The following is a 22,596-nucleotide window of genomic DNA, read 5'->3' on the forward strand; positions in this document are numbered from 1 at the left end:
GCGGTGCGCCGAGGGGTGGACGCGGCGGCTTCAGCGGCGGTCGTGGCGGCAGCGGCTTTGGTGGTCGCGGCGGCGGCGGCGGCGGCGGCTTTGGCGGTCGCGGCGGCGCGCCGAGGGGCGGCGGCAGGGGACGCGGCGGCTTCAGCAGGGGAGGAGGATACTAAGGCTTTGATGACTGACGGGCGGCGACTGCTCTTTTTTTCCGAGGGCCACGACGTCTGTGGGAGGGGGGAGGGGGGAGGGACAAGGAATCTCCCCGTCTTCCTGTTGGCTGCTACAGCGGCGTGAAACCTCCCCGGCCCGCAAAGGAGAGGGAGCGAGGTTCCTTCTCTCTCCCGTGTGTGTTGTGTTCTGGAGTAGGAAAACTATTGGCGTTTTCGGGTTGTTTTTCTTGTTCTTTCCAATGTCAGATATCAAAGGGGGCCGGGTCCGAAAGGGGGGGGGCTGTGTATGCACCATGACTATCGAACTCGATTTCACCTTGCCTTGTCGGTACGCTCCTCTCTGCCTTGATGCACGCCTCCCTCCGTATGTGAGTGCCTGGCCTTCCCACAAGGACCAGGCCAATGACAGCCGAAGGGGGAGGCGGGCGATGGAAGAGTCTGGTGGGCCTTCTTCTGACGCAAACGGCACAGCTTCTGCACCCAGATTTACAAATGACGTTGTTTCACGACCGGCACTTCGCTGTACATAGAGCAAACATGTTGAGCATGGCATGAACGAAAGACTGAAGAAGACTAAACAAAAAACGAAGCTGCAAAAAGCCAAAACACCATCCGCCAGCGCAGGCACCGCAGTGACATCCGCGCATCTCGTGACCAGAACCAACGAATAAGTTGCCCCTGCCCTGCGATCCTGAGCAGTATGGTCATAACCCCCCTCCCATCTCAAGCTCCTGGTCCTTTCCGTTTCCATTTCCGCCGTGTCCGTCCCAGTCGCCCCATTCTTTATTTGCACCCACCAAGAGAAAAAAGCCAAGGAGAGAAAGAGAAGCGTGTGTCAGTATAAATTCCCATCAACGCAAAGAAAACCATGCGCATGTTCTAGCTGTGTGCGCGCCAACTTGCAAACGGACAAGAAAACTAGGCGAGGCGCTTGTCGAACGACTCGGTGGTAGGGGTCGCCTTGGGATATTCGCCTGGGACGTGAAGATTGGAAATGGTGGGCACGCTGTCGGTCCGCATGTTGGTCGACGTGGGTCGCACGGGCTGGGGCTGAGCGAGGGTGTAGTTGGCGTTGGCCTGCGTCGGGCTCGTCAGAGACCCGTCGGTGGCATTGTTCTCGGGTTGCTGCTGGAACTGTCCGTTCCAGTCGTTTCGGTGGCCGGCAGCCACAAAGACGGGCTTGCCGCTCACGTCGCGAGTGTCATGGACGTTGGCCGCCTGGTACGCAGGCTGGTGAGCAACCTGCGAGGACACAGGCTGGACGCCATCAATGTGCTGGCCGTCGCTGTGTCCGTTCATCCACTGGCCGTACTGGCCGTTGCCGCCAGGGGTCTCCAGCGAGCGATCTTGAGATTCTGAAGTGTGGTGCTGCACGTCGCCGCCTACGACAAGGGGTGCGATGACGCCGGGGTTTTGATTCGTCTGGCTTGACTGCGTCTGGGAGCGCTGAGACCGCTGGGAGCGCTGGCTCGACGAACGCTGAACGCCAGCGACGGGGACGACGTAGTTTTGCGTCTGGGACTGGTTGAAGTACTGGTTGTTGTCATAGTCGGGCACCATCTGCGAGTCTCGGGCCGGTTCGTTGGTGTAAGGGTTGATACCATCCTCGCGGGCCTGTTGGCTAACGATCGTGGCATGCGAGGGCGCGTCGTCCATGAGAGCACGATCAGTGTTTCCGTACCCCTGGTGAGACTCCCGCGAGTCGTTCTTGTCGCCGAGAGCGCCAACACCCACAGGCAGCACGCCGGCCGCGGCAACCTGGTCTTGACCCGGACCTTGGTTCTCAAATCCTGAACTCATACTAGACGGCGAGAGAGGAGCCTGTAAGCCTCGCTGCGCATTGACTTGTATATCGGATGGAAACCGCCCACCTGGTTGAGGACGGCGGATGTCTGTTTTCGAGCCCGTTTCCGCCGCGACTACTGTGTCGGCCGAGAACGGCTCGTCATCTTCCTCGTCGACGACGCCGTCGCTGCTGACCGATCGTCGCGAGGACTGGCTGAGGCTGCGGGTGTGGCGAACAAAGTCGCTTCGCTCTTGCGGCGTCTTTTCGGTGAGCGCCTTGACATCTTCGTACCATGCCATCATGGTGTCGTGGGTTTCGGCGCGGAAGACCCAGGTGTGGCCGCGGTGCATCGAGCCGGCCTGGCGACCCTTGAGGATGAACTTGTTGGACGAGCCTCCTTCGCTGGAGTGGGAACCTAGTTTCTGTTCTGGGAGGTACAATGACATGACGGGCGCTTGCGCCTTATCCGCTGATTTGAACTCGTGGAGATGAGTCGGAGAAAGTACATACCTGGTGAAAGTTAGTGGGCGGAGCCGGGAGAATGACACGCGGGAATGGCACTCACCAGCCAGCTGTATAGCTCTTCAAGTACTTGCTCTTGCGCTCCAAAAGGCCTGCGCGGATCTCCTGGCAGGTGAGGTGATCTTGACCAGGATAGTGGATCTGGTGGGCAGACCGCACCGGAATCTCGGGGTCGACAAAGTGGTCGTCCTTCTGGACAAAGTGAGTCCACTCGGTGTCCTTGGGCATGGCAATGGGGCCGATGCGGAGCTCGTCAATGGCGTTGTACGCGGCGTCAGACTCGCGCTTGAGAATGCCAGCATAGGCGTTGTAGGCCTTTTGGATCTCGCCGACGACGATGGACTCGAGCTCCCGGCCGGATGCCTCCAGGTTCAGGTACGCCTGGTGCAGGTAGTTCTCCTCATCGATCTGGCGCTCCACCTGCCGGTCGACCGCGAGACGCAGGAGGTAGGGGTCCTGCTTGCCGGTCGCGGAGGCAGGATCCGCGTCGCTCTGGCCAATGGTCTCTTGCAGAGACTTGACCAGTTTGCGCGTGGCGTCCATCTCCTTCTCAACTGAGTTCTTGAAGTCGCCCGACAAGCTCTTGATCTCCTTGATCTTCTGGTGCAAGTCACTGCGGAGACCTGTCAGGGCCAGGATGACGTCCTCCTCGATCTCTTTGGCCTTGTTCGCCTCGACGATGGAGTTCTTGTGGTAGACGCGCAGGATTTCCATGGCATCCACGAGACCGCCTGAGGCTAGGAAGCCGGGAGGGGTAGAGATGTTGTTGGCGACATTGGCGAGCTTGACAAGGGACTTGGCCTTGGTCTCATAGTGGCTTTGGATCTCGCGATAATAGGCAATCAGATCCTTGAGCACCTTGCGCCATGCTGTGCCACTGTCAGTCAAGGCGAAACGCTGAGGGGCTGCGTGCCGGGCTACGCGTTCTGCCACGGCGCGTGCTTTGGCTTTTCACTTACACTGGAACCTGTTGGCCAGGACTTCGGTCGGGTTGCCGGTGGTAGGGACGGGACAGTGGAAAGCGCTGTGCGCCTCGTCTGGGTCCGAGGTCGATTGCAGGGCCAGGCTGCGCACGCTGCCGGCGTTCATGCTGCGCCGGCTGCCGCTGCGCTTCAGACTGGCATTTCTGCGCAGCGAGCTCTTCTTCTTCAGAGTGTTCCCACGGCTGGGAAGGCTGAGGTGGTCCTCGCCGCTGTTGGACGCGTACGAGTTGGAGCGCTGCATGTTGTTGGCAGTGTGGCCGTCAATAATGCTGCTGCCGCGCTGGCTGGCGTCCCATTCCTCGGTGAAGCGGCCGTGATTTGATGATGGCACAGCCAAGGAGCTGGCGGCTTGCTGTGAGTATATGGGATGCGATGTGTGAGCGTTGGCGAGGGTGTTTTGACGGAGATGGGCAGAGTATGGATCGTGGCCGTGGCCGTTGGCTGGTGCGTCAAAGGCGTCGAAATGCAGGGCAGCAGGAGTGCGCGCCGTATGCGAAGGTGGAGGGGGATATGCAAGGTTTTGAGTAGGATCTGGGTTTGGGTTCGGGTAGCCAGCACTGGTGGTGGTGGTGGCATGGGAGGAGGCCATGGCGACGGGCGTAGGGACTGGACTGCACTAGTTTAAAAAGTCAGGTTGAGACGAGACAAGACACCAGAGCTGTCGGTCGCAGGGTGTATTGGGAAATTCTGACGCAACCCACGGCCAAGGTAATGACGATGACGACGGAAGGTCGGCTAGAGGGGGGTGGGTTGCTGGCTCGCTGTTCCCGTCCGCCGCAAAGGTAAGGGGGGGGAATGGTTGAATGGGGTTGGACGAGGTACCGACCTACCCTTCAGGGAGGCCAAGGCCAGCAGCTGGTCAGTGAGTCGAGACAGGCCAGAGCTGTACTGGTAAGGTAAGGTAGGACAGGAGGGCGCTGAAGGGGGTGATCAGACCAATGCGGTCATAGGCTGGCAATGGGCAGCGAGGTGAGGCTAGTGTGGTGTCGATGTTCCAGATGGTAGCCCAATGCGGAGACGTCTGGTTGGGTAATTGGGTAACGCAGCTGTGAAGCCCGAGTCGAGGTTGGTGCTAGCTGGGTGTGGATTCGCTAGCTGCTGGGCGGCGCTCGGCGCGAGAATGGTGGAATGAGGGGGATGCCGAAGGGAGAATCGGGATGGACGGGTCAGGAATTGAGGCTATCGTCGACTCAGTAGTTTTGTCGGTTTCTGGTGATGGAAGAGGGTGGGTGGAGGAGGTTAGGTTTGTTTAAAAAGAAGGCAGAGTCAAGCTGCGGAGGCATGTACGCATATAGCCAAGCCGTTTAGATGAGCGGGAACGGGAAGACAGCAACAGCAGGCAAAGCAGGCAGGCAGGCAACAAACAGGCCCACGGCTGGAGATGACAAGGTCAATGGAACCCTGCGCACATCATCGTTGGAGGGGGGGGTCCCTTGGGCAACCTGACGGCCAGGGACGCGCAAGTGGGCACAGGCGACGGCGCGCTCCCCTGTCTTAGGTACCTAGGTAGGTCCCTGCCCCAGATTTCGTAGGGCCTCGGGGGACAGGTCCAGGGCGCAGCACAGCAAGAGCACACCACGGCGCAGAGCTTGGAGTAGCCACCTTCGTACCGACGGGAGCAAACCATCTAACATGGCCGAACGTGCAGGCAGCTTCACAACAGAAATAGCTCAACCAAAGGGAAGAAAAAAGACCAAAGTGAAGAAAAAAAGAAACAACGCGTGCCGCTCCACCATCCGGCGAATGCAGCCATTGCTGCATGCTCTGCCCAGGTGCCACGCCTCTGGAAAGGTCCCCGCCAACTTCTGGTATGACGTAGCCAGCCCGTCGACCACGCCGTACACCTCGGTCGTGCGAGCCACTCGCCATGGGTGACAAGACGTTCCATTGCTACCACACTGCCGATTCTCCCTCTATCCGGCATCGACGCGACCCGAACTTTCCGTCGAGCAGCTTCAGCTTCGTCTTGTTCCCTACCCTGTTGCAGCATGCATCATCATCCAGCAGAGAACCTCGCCCCACAGGATTTCGCGGCCTGCTAGCGCTATCCGTGAACCTGGCAGCGCCGACGCTGCCACTCGGGAACACCGAACTGCCGTCGAAAATCGTGAGCACATCGACATGACCCTTGCCCCGAGCCGACAATCACTATCCTAATCAGCTTTGCACGATACCAATGCCACCACATAGAGGGAAACAAAAACCTGGCGCACAGGCAACTCGGACTCGGCAGCTACAGGGGAGGCGAGCAGACTAACTAGCACGGCAGACAGATCTCCCGTTCCACTTGGCGCCCTCCTCCAGCAGATCTACTGCTTCCCTTCTTCCCCACGGCCTCGTTACCCCTCCGAATCCCCCCTGGAGCAGACAGGTCTGACCTTTGGTCGGGCCGCCGCCGGTGTGTCTCTTGTGATTGCGATACGCGTCTCACGCACCACGTACTGCCCGAGTACGTGGCGCGGCGCCGTAACCCCGCCCGCCCGCCCGCCATGTCACATGCACGCCTGCGCATCCCGCGAGCGACATGCTTTTTGTAGCCAACTGTAGCTTCCGGGCGGCCTCCTGGTCCGAGTCGCTCTGCTCGCTCGCCTGGAGGCCACAGTAGCACGAGTCCATCGCAATGTCCCGAGCGTTAGCCTGGGGGGAAGGGGCTTCTTGTTCCAAGGAACCGAAATCGCTCATCCTCATCCTGGCAGTGTGCCCTGATGATCGATGCCCCGTTGCTTCAGGTCTTTGCGGGTCTGGAGGGGGTTCTGTGTTCGATGACGAGGGGACCAGCTACTAAGTACGCGTGTTGCAGGGTAGCACGAGTACCACGGGAGATGCCGTAACTTTTTTCGCTTGCCGGCCGGCGGTCAAAATGCAGTGCAATCCCATGATACGTCTAGTCAGAAGCCTAAATCGATCCCGTGAGAGTCGGCTTATAGCTGCGGTTTGCCCTTGTGTGGCCAGAACGTATGGAAGAAGGCAGCGAGAAGTGAGCCGCACCCCCTGACGCGCCACTCTACTAGTTATAGCCACTGTTATGCCTATGCCGGTGAGGCTCTGCACCTCGTCGCCCGTACAAAATACATGGTCGTATGCTGCAGTTGGGCAGGGAGGTGTGAGTGTTTTGCGGCCACATTTCGTCCGTTCTAGACAGTCAATTGATACATCGTTATGGAGTGAGGGTGCAAGTAGATCGTTTGGTGTATGAATCATGATATGGTTTTTGGCCAGTTCTTCAGAGTATGGACCTACACGAGTTAACAATATCAATTAATACCAATGAGCACATGGTCACTCATCTGTACATGGTTGTAGACATAACTCTTATAAACATGAAGCTCCTTCTTGAAGCAGGGGAAAAGAAGAAACAAACACTATCCATCTTCCACACGTTGCAGTCGACATCTGCTAGGATACACCCAAAGTCATAGCACGATGGTGTCTTCACAGAGCGTACCTGTGTGTTCCTATGCCATGTCGGCTTTGCTGGATATCTTGCTAGATGCCAAAACTCACAGCACAGTGATGTGTCGAAGGAGCGTACAGGCAAAATGCGCCAGCCAAAGACCAGGGCAAGCCGCAAGCCAAGCTCAGTAAAGCTCGTGCCAAAATCCATTCGCCGACTCGATAGCAAAACATCTACCACCCCCAAATCTTTTCAACATTCTCAAGATACCCTACCATTCGACAAGGGGTAAGCCGGCACACATCAGCAAACAACGCCAGGGCGCGCGGCAGATTGATAATATAATCATGCTCCCATTGGTATCTGCCGTTTTCGTCAACTGTGTAGAAACAGGGGGACGCGGACATGGTCCCCCAACGCCTCGCTATGCGCCAATGACTTCCACGACCCAAGCGCCGTGCCATCAAAAGACCAAAAAAAAAGAGCAAATTCCCACTTCTCGGCATTGATTTCTCTGCCCCTGTCATTCCCTGAGAGAACGATCCCTCGTATTGCAGTCCCCATTCTCCCCTCTTCTCGCAGGTCACACGTCCGAAGCAGGCCCGCCATCCGGCGGCGTCTCTACGATCCTCAGCTTGGCATGGCGTCTCGGCGGCGGCGCCTTGGGCGGCGTCTTCTTGCCGGTGACGATGCCCGCGAACGGCAAGCCGTGCCTGTGCCGCGGCACCTCGGGCCGTATCCTCTTGGCCGCCGCCGTGCCCGCCGCCGCCGCCGCCGCCTCGCCGCCAGCCTCGGCCCGGCGACTCGGCGTCTGCACGCCCGGCTTCTCCATGACGGCCGCGACGTCGACGACGCTGATGCTGCTGGCAGTCTGCGACGGCGAGAGGCTGATGCCGAGGAACTTGCGCGCCACCTCTGCCTCGCCGGACGCCGCTGCGGCAGCGTCTTCGTCCGGCGCGGCGAGCCACTTGACTTTGGACACGCGCTCGACGAGGCGCACAGTCGTCTCGTCGGCGGGGGCAAAGTGCGAGTTGCCAAAGCCGCCGAGGATGCGCAGGACCTTGTGGACCTCGTCGCGCTTGTAGTGCGGCGGGTGGCTCAGCTGCGTGTGGGCGAGCAGCGGGTAGAGGACGCGCAGGTACGTGTGGCGCAACGAGGCCTTCTCGTCCGGGAGGTCCATGAGGTTGCGGATGATGACGTCGAGGAGGACCTTGAGGTCGTTGGTATAGAAGTACTCGTGCGTCGCTTTCGTCGTGAAGAGGAGGTACAGCAGCTTGAGAATGAGGAGCTGCTGGCTCGTTTCCGTCTCGCGGTTCAGCAGCAGGATGATGTTCTCGCCAAAGGTCCGAAAGCTGTCGCCATGGAGGCTCAGACACTTGATGACTCTGTTCGTCAGAGGGGCCGAGGGCGCGAGAGGGTCGGTGCCGATGTTGGTCGAGGAGAGCATGTACTGTTCGTTGAGCACGAGCTGCGAGGGTCAGCTGGGATCGTGGGAAAAATATGATGCGAGGAAAGGCAGCATATCGGGGGCATGGAGAGGCATATAGACAGGCCGGAAGGGGACATACGAGGACGCGAATGATCGGATAGTGGTACGGGTCGTGAACATCGTTGGACAGCTCCTCGATGATCTGAAACAGATAGTTGATGAACCCGTCATCAATCTGCAAGAGATCCTCGGTGCGCAGGCGCTCGATGCGCGACATCTCGTACATGAGCTCCAGCAAGAGGCGATGCAGCCTGGGATCGCGGTCCTTGCGGCCGTTGATGAGCTCGAGCAGGCGCGGGAAGCAGGCCTCCTCGACCATACGCGTAAAGGTGGCCTCGTCGGCGCGGCCGTCGAGCAGCAGAAAGCAGGTGATGAGGTAGAGGCTGTTGGGCTCGTCCTCCTGCAGCAGGCTGAAGATGATCTGGGTGCGCACGTAGTCCCTGTTGTCGACGAAGAGCTGGCTCGCGAGCAGCTTCTGGGCGCAGGCGGCAATGTCGTCCTCGGCGTCGCAAAACTTGTCGCGGAACATGGAGGCGAGGTAGAGCCAGGAGCGCAGCGTCTCGTCTATCAGGTCGTGGGACTGGTATTGGGTGCCGACCACATCGTCGAGTTCTGTCGACGTCGGTCAGTCGGCGGACGCAACACTCCTGGCGCAGAGAAGGGCAAAGAGGAAGCAGAGAGGGAACACGACAGAGACGCACCTTCGAAGAATTCCTGCTCCGTCTCGAGGGATTGGTACACATCGTAGTCAGCCATGGTTGCCCGCAACTGAAGAAGAACAATGACCAGCGGTATATGGTGTGTATCTCTCACATCACTGTCGTCGGGCCGCGGGGTATGAAGTGAACAGGTGTGGTCTCTCGGAGGGCTGGTTTGTTGGAACAGTAGTAGCAGCAGCAGTAGAAGCAGCAGCAGCAGCAGGCATTGGGAGAAGGCGAGAGAGGCTGGAGTGGCGGGCAGCGGAGCGGGGTGGGGTGGATCCAACGCCTGGACGCTACCAACCTTACGTCAAAGCTACAGGGAAGGCTGTAGAGACTCTCTCGGCGGCGTTTCCAGCGATGTCCCCCCGGATACGGTAACACCGTTCCCGACAGGCCCATACCGATGGCGTCCTTCCGACAGCCAGCTGCATCGACCAAGACGCCGACAAGACGGCCGGCTCGCGATCATTTCGACTCAGTGCACAATAAGTTCATCCGTCTGACTCGTATCTATCATCTATGGGAATCATCGCAAACGCACGTCATGCAGTACACCAACCGTCATCGTCATACTCCCCTCCCCGTTGGCCCCGACATGGCTGCCACCCGCCAAACGCCCAGAAGCAGAAACAAGAAGCACAACACCGCCAGCGCAGCTCGTCGAGCCTCGCCACAAAAAGAAAAAAATATACGCTCGCCTAATCACGCTCTTCGCCTTCCTCGTACACCTTGACCTGGTCGGCATACTTGTGGATGTCGCTGACAACGTAATCGGTAATGGTGTGGCCCTTGCCGGCGGCGACCCGCAGAATGAGCTCGTTGAGGTTCTGGCGGCCGAGAATGTCGACGTGGTCCGCCGTTTTGGGCCCGCCCCTGGGACTGAAGCGGTCGGGCTCGTGCGGCATCTCGACGACGGTGATCTTGGCGCCCGCCGGGTTGTACCGCTTGAGGCCCCAGCCGCGATTGCACATGTACCCCGTGCTGAGCAGGTTGACCGTTCCGTCGCCCTCGCCCATGACGACGCCGTGGTCGACCTCGCCCTCGATCAGCGCCGTGTCAATGGTGATGTTGAGGTTCGTCATCGACGGCATCTCCGGCGACCTGTAGTAGTAGCCGCGCTCCGTGGGCTTGCCCACGCCGTAGAAGCAGTAGATTTTGAGGTTGGGCGCCAGCGGCAGCCTCGTCTCGAGCGGGTTGATCCACTTTCGGGGGTCCTTCTCGTTCGCCTCGACTTCGGCCTCCGTGTGGGCCACGCCGTGAGAGTAGCTCTCCCTGACGAGGTCCTGGTACCACGTCTCTGTCGTGTTCCAGAGGTACTGCAGCGAATCGTCGACCGTCAGGTTCTTCTCCGGTGTCGTCCAGTTCAGGCCCTCCCTGAAGTTGAGCACCGTACCAAACGTGTGGTTCTGCCCCGGCAGGTCGTCAGGCGCCCACGTACCGTTGCCCCAGACGGCGTTGCCGCCGAGCGGAAGCATCGATGAGATGCCAGGCATCGCTCGGAAAAGCTCGGCCCTCTCGTCCTTGCTGAGGAACTTCTCGAGACCGTAGACGGCAAAGGCGTTGAGCTGCGCCGTGTCTCGCATCTCACCCGACAGCACGGCCGTCAGGTCCTTGACGGCACCTAGCATGCACCCGCTGACGTTGATCCAGGACTCGACGTAGCGGTCGACCCAGTCGTCGCCGCCACGGCCGCCCAGGTCAGAGGCCACCCAGTGAAAGAAGTAGAAGACAACCTGCCCGCCCATGCTGTGCGACACGAGGACGGCTTTCTTGCCGCCGGATGCTTCAAAGGCCGTCTCAATGTGGTTCTTGAGGCGCGTGAAGTACTGGTCTCGGATCTCGAGGTGAGGGTATGCCAGCCGCCAGTCGTACGCAGCAGTGAACGAGTTGGACGGGTCGTAGCCGATCGAGGCAAGGTTTTCAAAAATCTTGTTCCAGATCCAGTAGCCCGTGATGAAGAAGTCGGTCGCATCGAACCCCTGCGCCGCCCGTAGCTTGATGTTCGGGGGATCGAGACCCGTCTGCTTGTCGAGCATGATGTGCCTCTTCCAGTTGTCCTTGTCCATGACGAGAGCGCGCATCATGCTCCAGCTGCCCCAGAGACGCTTGCGAAAGTATGGCCGGGAGACATTGGCGGTGCCCCAGGACTCGAGTCCCGTCGAGATGACGCCGGGCACCATGATCATGGGATGGTGGGCTGAGAGGCCTTCGGACCGCGCCTGTAGGCCGACGGCAAAGGCATCGTAGCTGTCGACGAAATCGCGTTCTCCTTTCTGTCGGCCGTATCGTCAACACGAGGGCACTCTTTGACTTGCCGTGTCGAAAAATGCGGTGTATCGAAGAGTGAGGGACAAAGGCAAACATACCACGAGGTCGCGCATATCGGCGACGAGGCCGGCGGGCAGGGCATCGAAAAGGCTGTCGACGCTGAACTCGCCGAGCTCAGGAAAGTCGATGAGGTCGTTGCTCTTCGCGAAGAAGCCGGCGGCGACGAGGCCGAAGAGACTGCCGAGGAGGAAAATGGCGGTGGAGCGTCGTTTCCTCGTCTTCGGTTTGTCGATATGCTCGACGATATGGACGTGTTCAACGGTCGTGTGGTTGTCCTCTTGACCAGCGGCCGGCGGTGTGGGTGGTGCCTCGCTTTCGGATGGATTGCTGAGGGCACTGTCGGAGGGTTGACTCGGCGGCATGCGCCGCCTGAGTTCCGAGGGTTGGGGCTGTCGCGGCATGGCGGCGCCGGGTGTCGTTCCTGGGACAGCCGGGTGTGTAAATGGCGCTGAGGCTGCCGGCTTGGAGTTGAAGAAAGTCTCGTGAGCCGCAGCTGGGACCTGTCGGAGACGGCGGGATACCTTGGATGGCCCATGCACGTGGTATCACATGGAACGGGAAAAAATCGAGGCGCGCGCTAGCTGCTGCCGGTACTTCTGGCTACGATGGCCCAGAGTACAGAGCTCCCGGGCAGTGGATTCCCTGTCGCGAGATGCTGCAAGGTATTGCTCGAGGTCCCCCTGTTGCACCTGGGGTCTGTGTTGTGGTGTTCCTCCTCGTGGCGGAGGGGACTCGACCGTCACTCTTGGAAAAGGAGCTGTCACGCTTCAAAGACAGTGACGTCAACATGGTGGCGGCCGAGAGCTACACCTCCGAGCTGTCAACAGACATCGATCGGATATATTCGTCCGAGTTCTGCATGGTTGGTGTTTGTCTTGTCTTCTATCCTGTGCAGCCGATGCTACTTAGGTGATCCTTAGGTACCGTACGGAGATGTGCCTTGGTGTCCATGACCAGGCGCTTTGCAGATCTCGCAAGCGGCGTCGAGCTTCACTGCTGGTGCTGTCAAGTCGAGGTGGAACTGAGCCAACCCCACTCTGCCCTCTCTAGGGGGCCCCTGGGCCGCTGCCAGGGAGTGGAGGGGCTTTCGCGTAGCTGTAATTCAGTCCAACCTCACCCGTCATGTTCCGTCAGCCGCGCAGCCTCAACCCTCGAAATACATTGACGTTGTACTATCGACTGCATGTGATCGCCCATTGAAAACGCAAACAGGGCTTTATCTCCCTCCTTTTGGTTGGCGCAACACATCTGCATAGTCGCCTCCGAAGACCCACGTTCGCATTGGATCCAGGACAGCAACGTAGGGCCAGCACCGGCCGGACCTTCTTTCCAACTCGGGCAGTCGGCTGCAACTCATTTAGAAGCCCCCGCCTTGGACCCTGGATGTGGTTTTCTGAACGCCATTCCTACCGTCGACCTCAACCTCCTTCTGTGCACATCCCGTCCTGGCTGGGTCATTGCGTAGACGACCGGGTGATCTGGTCTCCAAGGCGCCAAGCCCACACACCACGCCCATCCATCACGAAACCCTCCGCCCGGTGCGACGATGGCGGGGCTCACAGATGAGCTCAACTACATTCAGTATGACCACAGCCTCGAGAGCAAATACCTCCCCGCCATACGCTCTCTCATCGCCAAAGACCTGAGCGAGCCCTACAGCATATATGTCTATCGCTACTTTCTGTGCCAGTGGGGCCACTTGTGTTTTATGGTACGTCACGCCACCTTGGACAAGACCGCGGCGGGCAGTTGACTGACAACTCTCGCAGGTCCTCGACCCCTCTGACGCGTCCCTTGTCGGTGTCATTATCTGCAAGCTCGAGGTGCACTCGTCCCACTCTCCTCCCACACGCCGCGGCTACATCGCCATGCTCGCCGTAGCGTCAAGTCATCGCGGAAAAGGCATAGCCACGGCCCTCGTCAAGAAGGCCATCGACGCCATGGCCACGAGGAGCGCAGATGAGATTGTGCTCGAGACGGAAGAGACCAACATACCCGCGGTGCGCCTCTACGAGCGTCTCGGCTTTCTGCGCTCCAAGAAGCTTCACCGCTACTATCTAAACGGCAACAGCGCCTACCGCCTCGTTTTACTTCTTAAATCTATCGATCCGGATGCACACATGGAGGAATCGGACGAATTATACTCTTGATTTTGCTTCCTTTTACATTGTTTATATCATTTGAGGTCACCAGTCTTCTGCTGGAGCGAGTTTCACGGGGTGCTGCTCTTGCGCCGGGCATGGGGTTTATGGTGTTGGGATGCATATTAGGAAGGCCTGCGGCATGGTCATCAAAAGCAAATTCTGTCTTTCATCGGCGCTCCCATTTTCCGCTTTCTCGCCGTGAAATGTCAGATTTCCACCAGCAAATGGCAGCCCTTGCAGACTCACGTGGCACAGTCGAGACTCCCGTCCCACCATGCCATCGTGCTTCTCAAATCTGCGCCGTTACCTCGTTTGAATTGTAGATTGACGCCTTGAGACCCCAGCTGTTTCCTCCTGCAATGCCAATGTAGGTAAAAGCATCTGGATTCTCGCTGTCAGCTTTCGTCGTCAGGTTTGGGGGCTCCGCCCACGAACCTGGCTTGTAGTATATCGCCTTTTTCATCGTCTCGACGACTCCCAGGTCCTGCAGCCCTCGCAGAACCCTGGTGACATCAGCCATGTCCCGAAAGTCGGCCGTGTAGACGCAGATGAGCCGCTCTTTACGGCCCGTATCGTCGGATCTCGGCGCGACCTTTGCAGCGATCCCCAGCTCATTGTTGGCAGTAGCTTTAGCAACCAGACCCCAAACTTCGTTGACCACCTCTGGATCGCAGAAGAGCATCCACTAGGGTCGAGTCAGCCTCGTGCTCAGCTCACTGATCATGCATGGAGGCGTTGTGTCCTACCTTGCCAGACCGCACACGGCAAGCATGTGCCAGCTTCAAGACATCTTCCACAGCCGCCTTCCTTTCCTTGTTGGCTTCCCTCGTCTTGACTGTCTTTGTTTTTGCCGTCAATTCCAGTCCTCCTAGAAAGCTTGTGAGGATATGCAGCCTTTCAGTGCCTCCTTCCACAGCCCTGGCCAGCTGCGTCCCCTCCTCCTCCGGCGCCTCATCCTCATTGCCCCTGCTGTTCCGGCTCTGCGCATCCGGCCTCGCCTTACGAGAGATGTAAGGATTGCAAACAAAGATCCAGGGCACCTCACCCGAGGCTTCCGTTGTCGCCGGGGGCAGGCGCGAGAGGAAGTCGTCAATCGTCTCGGTCAGCTGCCAGGCGTAGGGAACGCCGGCGTAGGGATTGTGCAGTTTGGATGCGGTTTTCAACTTCTTCCTGGCCGGCATGGGGCTGAGGTGGGCTCGGTCCTGGTGAGCCTGATGCCACTCGTGGACGTCGAAGTCGTCGACGCGAGCCTGGAGCTCGGCTACGATGTCATCGTCACCTGGCAGTGTCAGCTTCGCGGTTCCGGGATAATGTAGAGGACGCAGTGATACCGTAAAAATCCGACTCTGAGTCGTAAAGAATCTGTGGTGCCATTTAGGTTGTCGAGATCCTGAAAGTGTTCGGGGTCAGTGTCAAGCACAGTATTTGAGCACCAAGTTACGCGTTGGACGGGTTGTTTTGCAAGTGTTGATACGACAGACAAATCTCGTGGTGCGTAATACGTGCCGCTGAAAACAAATAGAGAGTATCGTGTGTAAAAGATATGCAGGTGAAGGCTATTCGACAAGTTTGTGCAGGGTGACGAGAAAGCAAGCCTTGTAGAGGAGGCAAGTGGTAGGTGGGCAGGTACTTGCCGTGGTCCCGCCACTAGATCCCTCCCCATGACACTCATGACGTTGAGCAGGGGTATTGCTTTTCAGCAAATCGACCCATGTACTTTCTATGGGCGTTTGCTTTTTGATACAACCCCTCCGTGCGGTTGTTTGTCAACTGGAACGAGTTGGGTTTGCGGCATGGCGCAGGTGCTTGTCGAATTGGGACGATACGATACTGGTGGCGGGCCGGCCCGCACATTTTAGAATCAAGGAGATGGTAGTGTCAATTCAAAGGCGAGCATGAATAAACCTCATCCTCCACAATCCCAACTCACAAGAAATCCATTTCATACAGTCCAGCACAGGCGGCTGGGGCACTCTACAGAATGAGTGACGAAGGCCAGACAATCGCTTCAACCCAAAGTATCGTGCTGGACTTGCCGCCGAGCTGTGTCGAGTTTTCCCAGACGCACCCCTCCTACTTCGTTGTCGGAACCTATAACTTGCAGAAGGACGACAAGGTGGAAACAAAGCCCGATGCCTCCGAAGACGACGAGAGTTCTTTCGAGCACGGAGAGGTGACCGCGGCAAAGAAGACGCAGAATCGCAATGGCACCCTCGTCGTGTTCAAGCTCGTGGATGCAACGATGTAAGACTCTCGCTCAAGCTCCTATCATCCTACATGTTGCTGACACCGGACAAAGGCATCATGTCCAGGTAGTCTCACAGCCATCTGCGATCCTGGACCTTCACTTCTGCCCCATCGTTGGCAAGCAAGACATTCTAGCAGTGGCATCCAGCACAGGCACGCTCGCTATTATGCGACTGGACCCAACATCTGACGAGTCCTCGCCGCTGAAGCACATCGCGACGAGCACATTCCCTGATACCCCTGACGGTGTCCTTTTCCTGTCTCTCGCCTGGCACCCGTCAGACCCCAAGGTCCTTGCTGTCACGACATCATCGAATGACGTCTGCCTTGTGCGCCTTGACGATGACTGGAAAATAATTCAGGATGACCCGTACCCTGTCCTTACCCACTCACTCGAGGCCTGGACTGTCGCGTTCACCCCGCCTACAGCTTCCGACGAGGATGGACGAACAGAGGATGACCTCACGGTGTACTCGGGAGGTGATGATTCCGCCCTTCGATACGTCGCCTTGGGCGCCACGGGACTAAGCGAAGAGAGCCGATTCGGCCTCCTATTTCCGCCCCTCAAGCTGGATGCGCATGATGCAGGCGTGACGGCCATCCTGCCGACGTCTTGCCATCTTCACGATGGGTCCAGGATCGTGCTCACGGGAAGCTACGACGACACGTTCCGCATTCTCGCGGTTCACTCGCCTCGCAAGACCTACGGAGCTCGCAAGTACAGCCGCGTAGCCGAAGAATATCTGGGAGGCGGTGTGTGGAGGCTGAAGCTGATACAAGCGCGCCAGGAGGAAGACGAATGGCACGCCACGGTCCTGGCTTCATGTATGCATGCAGGAGCGAGGGTGCTGGAGGTAAGAGGCTCTCTGGATGGTCAGAATTGGGATATCAAGGTGCTTTGTCGGTTTGAGGAGCACAAGAGCATGAACTATGGCAGTGATTTCGTGCCAGGGACTGGTGTCAGCTCACAACCACTGGTCTGCGTGTCTACAAGCTTCTACGATAAACTGCTGTGTTTGTGGAGATTTGAGACAAGCTGAGATGTTTCGTGAGGGTAGAAGATAACAACTCTGCAACAAATTCACTGTTCTGATGCGTCTTGTTGATTTTGCGTCCCTATGCTACAACCCTACCTACTGTACCTACCTACTTGAGTAGGGACTGGCCAGTGACAGATCTTATCAGGGCCCTGCCGCCTGGAGCAGTACTGTACTTTACAGTGTCCCCACTGGGCTGGGTACCTTCGGTCATGGCCGCGTCAAGGGAGGGTTTACCTCGCAGGCCCAGGCCCCGGGGCTGTCAGGCCCGGGCGTCAGGTTTCTGGCATCCATGCATGTGCGCCCACTTCCATATTCAGGTCGGGTCCGAGTGCCTTTCAATTCGTGGCTAAGGACCTTACCGTACATTACCTCACCTCCCTGGAAGCTCGGTCTGCCTGCCTGGGTCCAGATCCCTGGGGCGAATTATTTGCTTGACACTTCACGCTTCACGCTTCACCTCTCACCTGGTCTGTTCACTGCCTTCTCCCAGCTTCGATCTGATCTTCTCTACAGCTTGTTCGCAGTAGTCGCCCTTTCTGTGTGCTGCAGCTCGCGCTGCCTAACATATCTTAACCCAAAGACCCCCACCATTTTTGTTGTCTCCCGCCCCAAATCTCGACCCCTAGTCAGCTCACTGCCGTTGTTCTCCAAATCCAACAACAAACACTAGACTCATCCCCCGCCCTTCCCCTCCCTACAGCAACCCGACCCCCGAACCGCATGCGATCGATCTGATATCTTCGAGGAGGCATCATCACGTTCGACCCAGAGCTCCCGATCGAGGGTCGTCTTGCTCCGTCTATCATGGCCTCGGCGCATCCCAATGGCGCTGCCGGCATCGGCTCGTCAAACGGCGGGGAGGTCGATATCCTCTCCCAGATTCACCAGGCCCTCGAGGTCGTACACGCCCCCTACTCAGCCAACGAAGCTCGGAGGGAGGCGCAAGAGTTCCTCGAAAACGTCAAGGCCGTCGACGAAGCCCCCTTCCACGGCTACACCCTGGCCTCGAACAAGTCGCAGCCCGCCGTGGTCCGACACTATGCGCTCTCGCTTCTCGATAATGCCATCAAGCACAAGTGGGCCGACTACACCACCGAACAGGCCTCGACCCTCAGGGGGTGGATGCTGGAGCTGTGCCAGGGCATCTCGCAAGCCGATCCGTTGTACATCAGAAACAAGACGGCCCAGCTCTGGGTAGAGGTGGCAAAAAGGTCGTGGGGCACCGAGTGGATGGACATGGACGAGCTGCTGGTTCAGCTTTGGCAGGTGCCCGACTCGGCCGTACACAAGGAGCTCGTCATGACGGTTCTCGAGACGCTGGGCTACGAGACCTTCTTTGGCGATGACGTCGTGGTGGCCATGAGGCAGGGGGTCCTTTGCAAAGGTTGGACAGAAATCACCACGCCCACCGCTGTGCTGGCCGAGGCGATCAAGAACCGCAACCCAGCCCCCGAGGTGCGGTACGGTGACGAGGGTTGGCTGGTGCGGTTGGTGACTCTGCTCGAGCAATGTCTCAACGGCGACATCAACGGCAACAGCGAAGTGCGTTCCTGCGCCGTGAAGGCGCTCTCCGTCCTCAGCACGTTAATGCCGTGCACGATACCCAAGGGCACGGCGGCCTCGAAAGTCGTCCCCGTCGCCTCCAGAGCGCTTGCTGCTTCCCAAGTGTCTGTCCAAAAGGTATGGCCCCTTAGCTCTTGGTGGCCGAGCGCTGCTGCTGCCATCTTGGGGGGAGCTTTGCTAACATGTTGGTGCAGGGAGCTCTGGAGGTCTTGCATGCCCTTTATTCACGCGATGACTTTTACGATGAGGAGTTCGCAGAGCTGGTGGCGCCCATGTACGAGCAGGCGTCGGTCGGACTGCTCAAGGAGCTCTTCAACTGGTCGGTGGTCGACGCCGAAGATATCGACGACGACAAATACCAGTTCGCGAAGAAATTCTCCGAGGTTCGTGTGACAGCAGATTTCGATGGAGAATTCCGTACTGACTCTTTCAGATGCTGTCCTTACTTGGAAATTATCTTGATCGCAAATTCTCCGTCGTCCCCACGGGATCAGATATCGATGGTTTCCTGAATCTTCTCGTTGTTGTAGCGCAAAGCCAGAGCCTCATTGTGTCCATCCCTGTGCTCGTAACGTGGACCCGTCTCCTGAACAACAGGTTAATCGGGCAAAGCTCTGCCAACTCACAGCTCATTGGGCCTCTGCTTGAGCTGTGCGGTTCGAGGCTCATCAGATACGAGAACCTGCCCGAAGACACGCAAGATGCCACCTATCTGTTCCTCATGGAGGACACAGACACTATGCCCGAGAGGCATGCTTTCCTAGGCAACTACCGTCGCTACAGTATGCAAGTCATCGAGGCAATTGTCCAGCTGAAGCCGTCCGACGCCATCTCGCACATCCTAGGCCAAACCGAGCAGGTGCTGCACCATCTGTACGATGGACAGCCGAGCCTGAATGGTACGCGCCCTGCACTACTGCCTGAGTGAGAGACCTGCTAACGCCCACAGTCGCCGCATACGCGAAGCATTCCATGCCTGTTCTACGCGCCGATGCCCACTTGACCGTAATCGATGCAGCCAACAAGGGCTACATGAAGTGGAGGGCCAACCCAATCCAACGCGGCAATCCCGATTATGTGAGTGACATGATAGTGGAAGAATTATGCTTGGTGCTGATGTGGTCTAGGATCAACAACGATCGAGCCTCGAGGACGGCCTCGAATCTTGGTGTCACAGGCTTCTGGATATGAACTTCGAAGACCCAATGATTCGCAAGAGAGTACTGCAAATCCTGGTCCTCATGTCAACATCAGCACTCGATAAGAGACCTCAGTTCATGCTGAAGGTCCTAGAGCACATCCTAATGACGTGGCCGGCGCCCCAGCCGGAACACCGTGCCTTTAACGAGGCCATCAAGGACTTCCAGTCTGAAAGCATGTTCGAACTGCAGAGGCTAGCATCCAAGGTCCCCGATCATCTGCTTGCTGTTTATGATCAAGTCGAGACGCGGGTCCGTGACATGGTCACCTCGGGGACGCTCGACGAGAAGCGACAGATTGCATATCAAACATTTCTGTTCATCATCGTTCACAGGGCGAGCAACATTGACCCCCAGGTCCAGATGCAGCGATTGGAAGGCTTTATCGAGCCAATCAAGGCTCAGTGGCAGAACCCCGAGCTCAAGCAAGCCCTTTCGTCATACTCTGGCTTCTGTGAGCTGATGGCGCTAGACAAAGCGAAGGCCTATCTCAGGAATCACGGAGCTCATACTGTTAGCGACTGGGGCGCGTGCGAGCTGGATGCTGAAGGCCTTGCTCTGCAGGCGGAGCTCGAAGACAGGCAAAAGGTATGTCCATGGAATGCCCTGTCTGCTGTCCGATTGGTGCTAACATGCTGCAGATGCTACCCCTCCGACCGACCAAATCTTTCTTGTCTTACTCGGTCGAAAAGCTGGAGAAGTCTTCCCAGCCCTTCCAGGCATCATACAGGCTCTGGAATAACGAAGCCTTCCAGGCCATCTTGCCTGATCTTCTGCAATTCCTCAGGTACGTATATCTCGAGCCAGTCCACAGCGTCGACACACAACTGACCTTGCAGCCATGCCCATGCTTCGCACAACCCCGACAACTGGCCCGAATTTCCCAATGAGATGGGCACCGTCGTCAAGCGGGTGCTCAGCGATCGCTTTTGGCAGGCAGGCATCTCGGAAGGCAGCAAAGACGAGTTCTACGCTCGCGTAACGGATAGGAAAGGGACGCTGGAAGGTCTTGCATCGACCATCAGAGGCTCGGTGCGGTTCGTGCGAGAGACATGCTATGCGATTATTTACTGCATGAGCCGGCTCGAGACGTACTTTTACGGCTTTGGCGAACTGCCAAGCCCCCTCGCCGAAGCGTTGTTCCAGAACGCAGTCCACCTGTCTGCCCATCAACAGATCAATCTGCTCAACCTGACGAGATACCTGGTGGACGATTGTCCACTGGAACAGCGCGAGCACTTCCTGCCGCCGCTCCTGGCGAATTGCTTCCGACAGATGGACGCGAAGATCAGTTCCGAATGGAAGAGGCTCGAGGACCAGCAGAAGATTGACGTCGGAAGCGACGACCTGACCGAGGAGATGAAGTCGGAGAGCATCCTGCGGCAGGTCACTCACACGGCAGTCATCATGGTCGCCGATTTCCTTGACCCAACGAAGCGAAGTAAGTATTGCCGTGTGTACACTGACCTTGGGTCTTTCGTGCTGACACTCGTGCAGACCCCGCGCCGCTGCGGCCACAGGATCCTCCCAAACGATACCCGACGCTGAGAAAGTTCTGTCTCATGCACTCCAGCATCGTCGAGCCTCTTCTTCTGTTCAGCACGCACGCTATCCGAATGAGAGATGGGAGGTGCTGCAACATTATTCTGCGTGTCTTCCGATCGATCGTGCCCGACTTCCAGTCGTCCGATGTCACAGCTGCAGGCGGCGATGGCCACACACAACAGGACGGCGGCGCGGATCCCTGGCTCGACACGACGGCCATCGACCATGAGAGGGCCACGCAGATTCGCGAATACATCTCAACACAGGTGCTCGAGGCCTGCGTGACATCCTTCCACGAGCCGTACTTTGTTGACTTGCAGAAGGATCTCGCGTCGCTCATCGCGGCGATCGTGGTCCACTACATGACGCTGACGGATTCGCCGAAGAACTTCCTCCTCAGCATCCCAGGCGTCAAGTTCAAAGACTTTGAGAAGCTCGGGGAGTTTGCGCAGAAGCCCAGCTCCGGGTCGCGCCAACAGCGGGCGCTCGTGCTGCATCTTTTGAAGGACGTCAAGGGCGTGAGCATGGCCGAGATGCACAAACTGCCCAAGAGCGGGCTGCCGGCTGTGCAGAAGAAGCCGGCGCGCAGCAAGATGGCGCAGGAGTTTATGACGCCCGCGGACGAGGCGGGGTCCAAGGGCCAGCCATCGACGGGCGTCGCCGACGATAGCCTCATTGGGCTCGCCAACTTGTTCGACGCGTAAGGGCTCACTCATGAGAAGGGGGGGCGGTTGCACACTCGCGCGCGGGGGAGGGCAGCAGGAGGCAACAGGATCAGCACGGGACAGGAAAGGGCAAGGACGGTGGCGGCGGCGGCATGGAGTTTACGGCGTTGGACAAGACCAAGAATGGGCGGGGGAAGGATATCACAAGAACAGCCAGGGCAGGAAAGGCAGAAAAGCGAAAGGGTCGACCGGCCATTAAGCAACACCCAGCTCTGTGCCGCGGCATTGATTTGTCCTGGCGCAGGGGTGGGGTGGGGTGGGGTGGGAGAGATGGATGGACGGCGACGTTCAGTAGAGAAACGCAACGATAAAATCATAATCATTCTGGCCCATGCCTCGGCTTCTACTTGTGAACCATGTCCAGTGTTCGGCCCTCCCACAGGACGCTCCCCATATTGTATCGCGGTTCATCCCTTTGCGAGAACGACCTCATGTACAAAGGTACGTTCTGGACGCTCCAGATATAATGGCAGAATTCCGTTTCCGGACCAGGTATATGCTATCGCTTTATCGCACTATATTAGATAAAAACCATTCAAGTAGGCGGTCGAGCCGGCGCCGTTGCTCCAAAGTGCCTGAGATCGTTCTCTCGGTCCTAGAGGGATGGAGGTTGATGTTCCCCCGGCAGCCGCCAGCAACTGGAAACGGGTGTACAGTACATGCGCCTCCCGCCTCCCGCCTCCAGGACAGCAGGTGGCGTCCCCTCATCCGCAAGCATTTCCGCATCGAGGATGGCCCTATCCAGGGATCTGGGAAGGGCAAAGTG

The 22,596-nt window shown here is 58.1% G+C and overlaps 6 protein-coding genes across 6 annotated transcripts; 2 read left to right on the forward strand and 4 right to left on the reverse strand.

Moving 5' to 3' along the window:
- Positions 1-1,082: 1,082 nt before the first annotated feature.
- D7B24_004062 (uncharacterized protein) lies at positions 1,083-4,044 on the reverse strand (the record flags this gene model as incomplete). The annotated part of the gene is made up of 3 exons (XM_028638239.1): positions 1,083-2,460; positions 2,516-3,341; positions 3,432-4,044. The coding sequence occupies 3 exons, from the start codon at positions 4,042-4,044 to the stop codon at positions 1,083-1,085; spliced, it is 2,817 nt and encodes a 938-aa protein (XP_028490396.1).
- Positions 4,045-7,432: 3,388 nt separating this feature from the next.
- On the reverse strand, positions 7,433-9,094 carry D7B24_004063 (uncharacterized protein; the record flags this gene model as incomplete). Its single annotated transcript, XM_028638240.1, has 3 exons — positions 7,433-8,317; positions 8,418-8,950; positions 9,040-9,094. 3 exons carry the CDS (start codon positions 9,092-9,094, stop codon positions 7,433-7,435), a joined length of 1,473 nt encoding a protein of 490 aa, XP_028490397.1.
- Positions 9,095-9,737: 643 nt separating this feature from the next.
- Positions 9,738-11,768, reverse strand: D7B24_004064 (uncharacterized protein; the record flags this gene model as incomplete). Its single annotated transcript, XM_028638241.1, has 2 exons — positions 9,738-11,312; positions 11,406-11,768. The coding sequence occupies 2 exons, from the start codon at positions 11,766-11,768 to the stop codon at positions 9,738-9,740; spliced, it is 1,938 nt and encodes a 645-aa protein (XP_028490398.1).
- A 1,145-nt stretch (positions 11,769-12,913) lies between these two features.
- Positions 12,914-13,517, forward strand: MAK3 (N-alpha-acetyltransferase mak3; the record flags this gene model as incomplete). Its single annotated transcript, XM_028638242.1, has 2 exons — positions 12,914-13,078; positions 13,137-13,517. The coding sequence occupies 2 exons, from the start codon at positions 12,914-12,916 to the stop codon at positions 13,515-13,517; spliced, it is 546 nt and encodes a 181-aa protein (XP_028490399.1).
- A 283-nt stretch (positions 13,518-13,800) lies between these two features.
- On the reverse strand, positions 13,801-14,885 carry D7B24_004066 (uncharacterized protein; the record flags this gene model as incomplete). Its single annotated transcript, XM_028638243.1, has 4 exons — positions 13,801-13,892; positions 13,947-14,196; positions 14,258-14,790; positions 14,843-14,885. The coding sequence occupies 4 exons, from the start codon at positions 14,883-14,885 to the stop codon at positions 13,801-13,803; spliced, it is 918 nt and encodes a 305-aa protein (XP_028490400.1).
- A 607-nt stretch (positions 14,886-15,492) lies between these two features.
- Positions 15,493-21,809, forward strand: D7B24_004067 (uncharacterized protein; the record flags this gene model as incomplete). The annotated part of the gene is made up of 10 exons (XM_028638244.1): positions 15,493-15,755; positions 15,811-16,583; positions 17,547-18,478; positions 18,556-18,744; positions 18,795-19,260; positions 19,311-19,438; positions 19,489-20,148; positions 20,202-20,347; positions 20,400-21,001; positions 21,058-21,809. The coding sequence occupies 10 exons, from the start codon at positions 15,493-15,495 to the stop codon at positions 21,807-21,809; spliced, it is 4,911 nt and encodes a 1,636-aa protein (XP_028490401.1).
- Between the last annotated feature and the right edge of the window lie 787 nt (positions 21,810-22,596).

Source organism: Verticillium nonalfalfae (assembly GCF_003724135.2).
Source record: "Verticillium nonalfalfae strain VnAa140/NRRL 66861 chromosome Unknown scaffold_224, whole genome shotgun sequence".
In the NCBI taxonomy this organism is placed as follows: domain Eukaryota; kingdom Fungi; phylum Ascomycota; class Sordariomycetes; order Glomerellales; family Plectosphaerellaceae; genus Verticillium; species Verticillium nonalfalfae.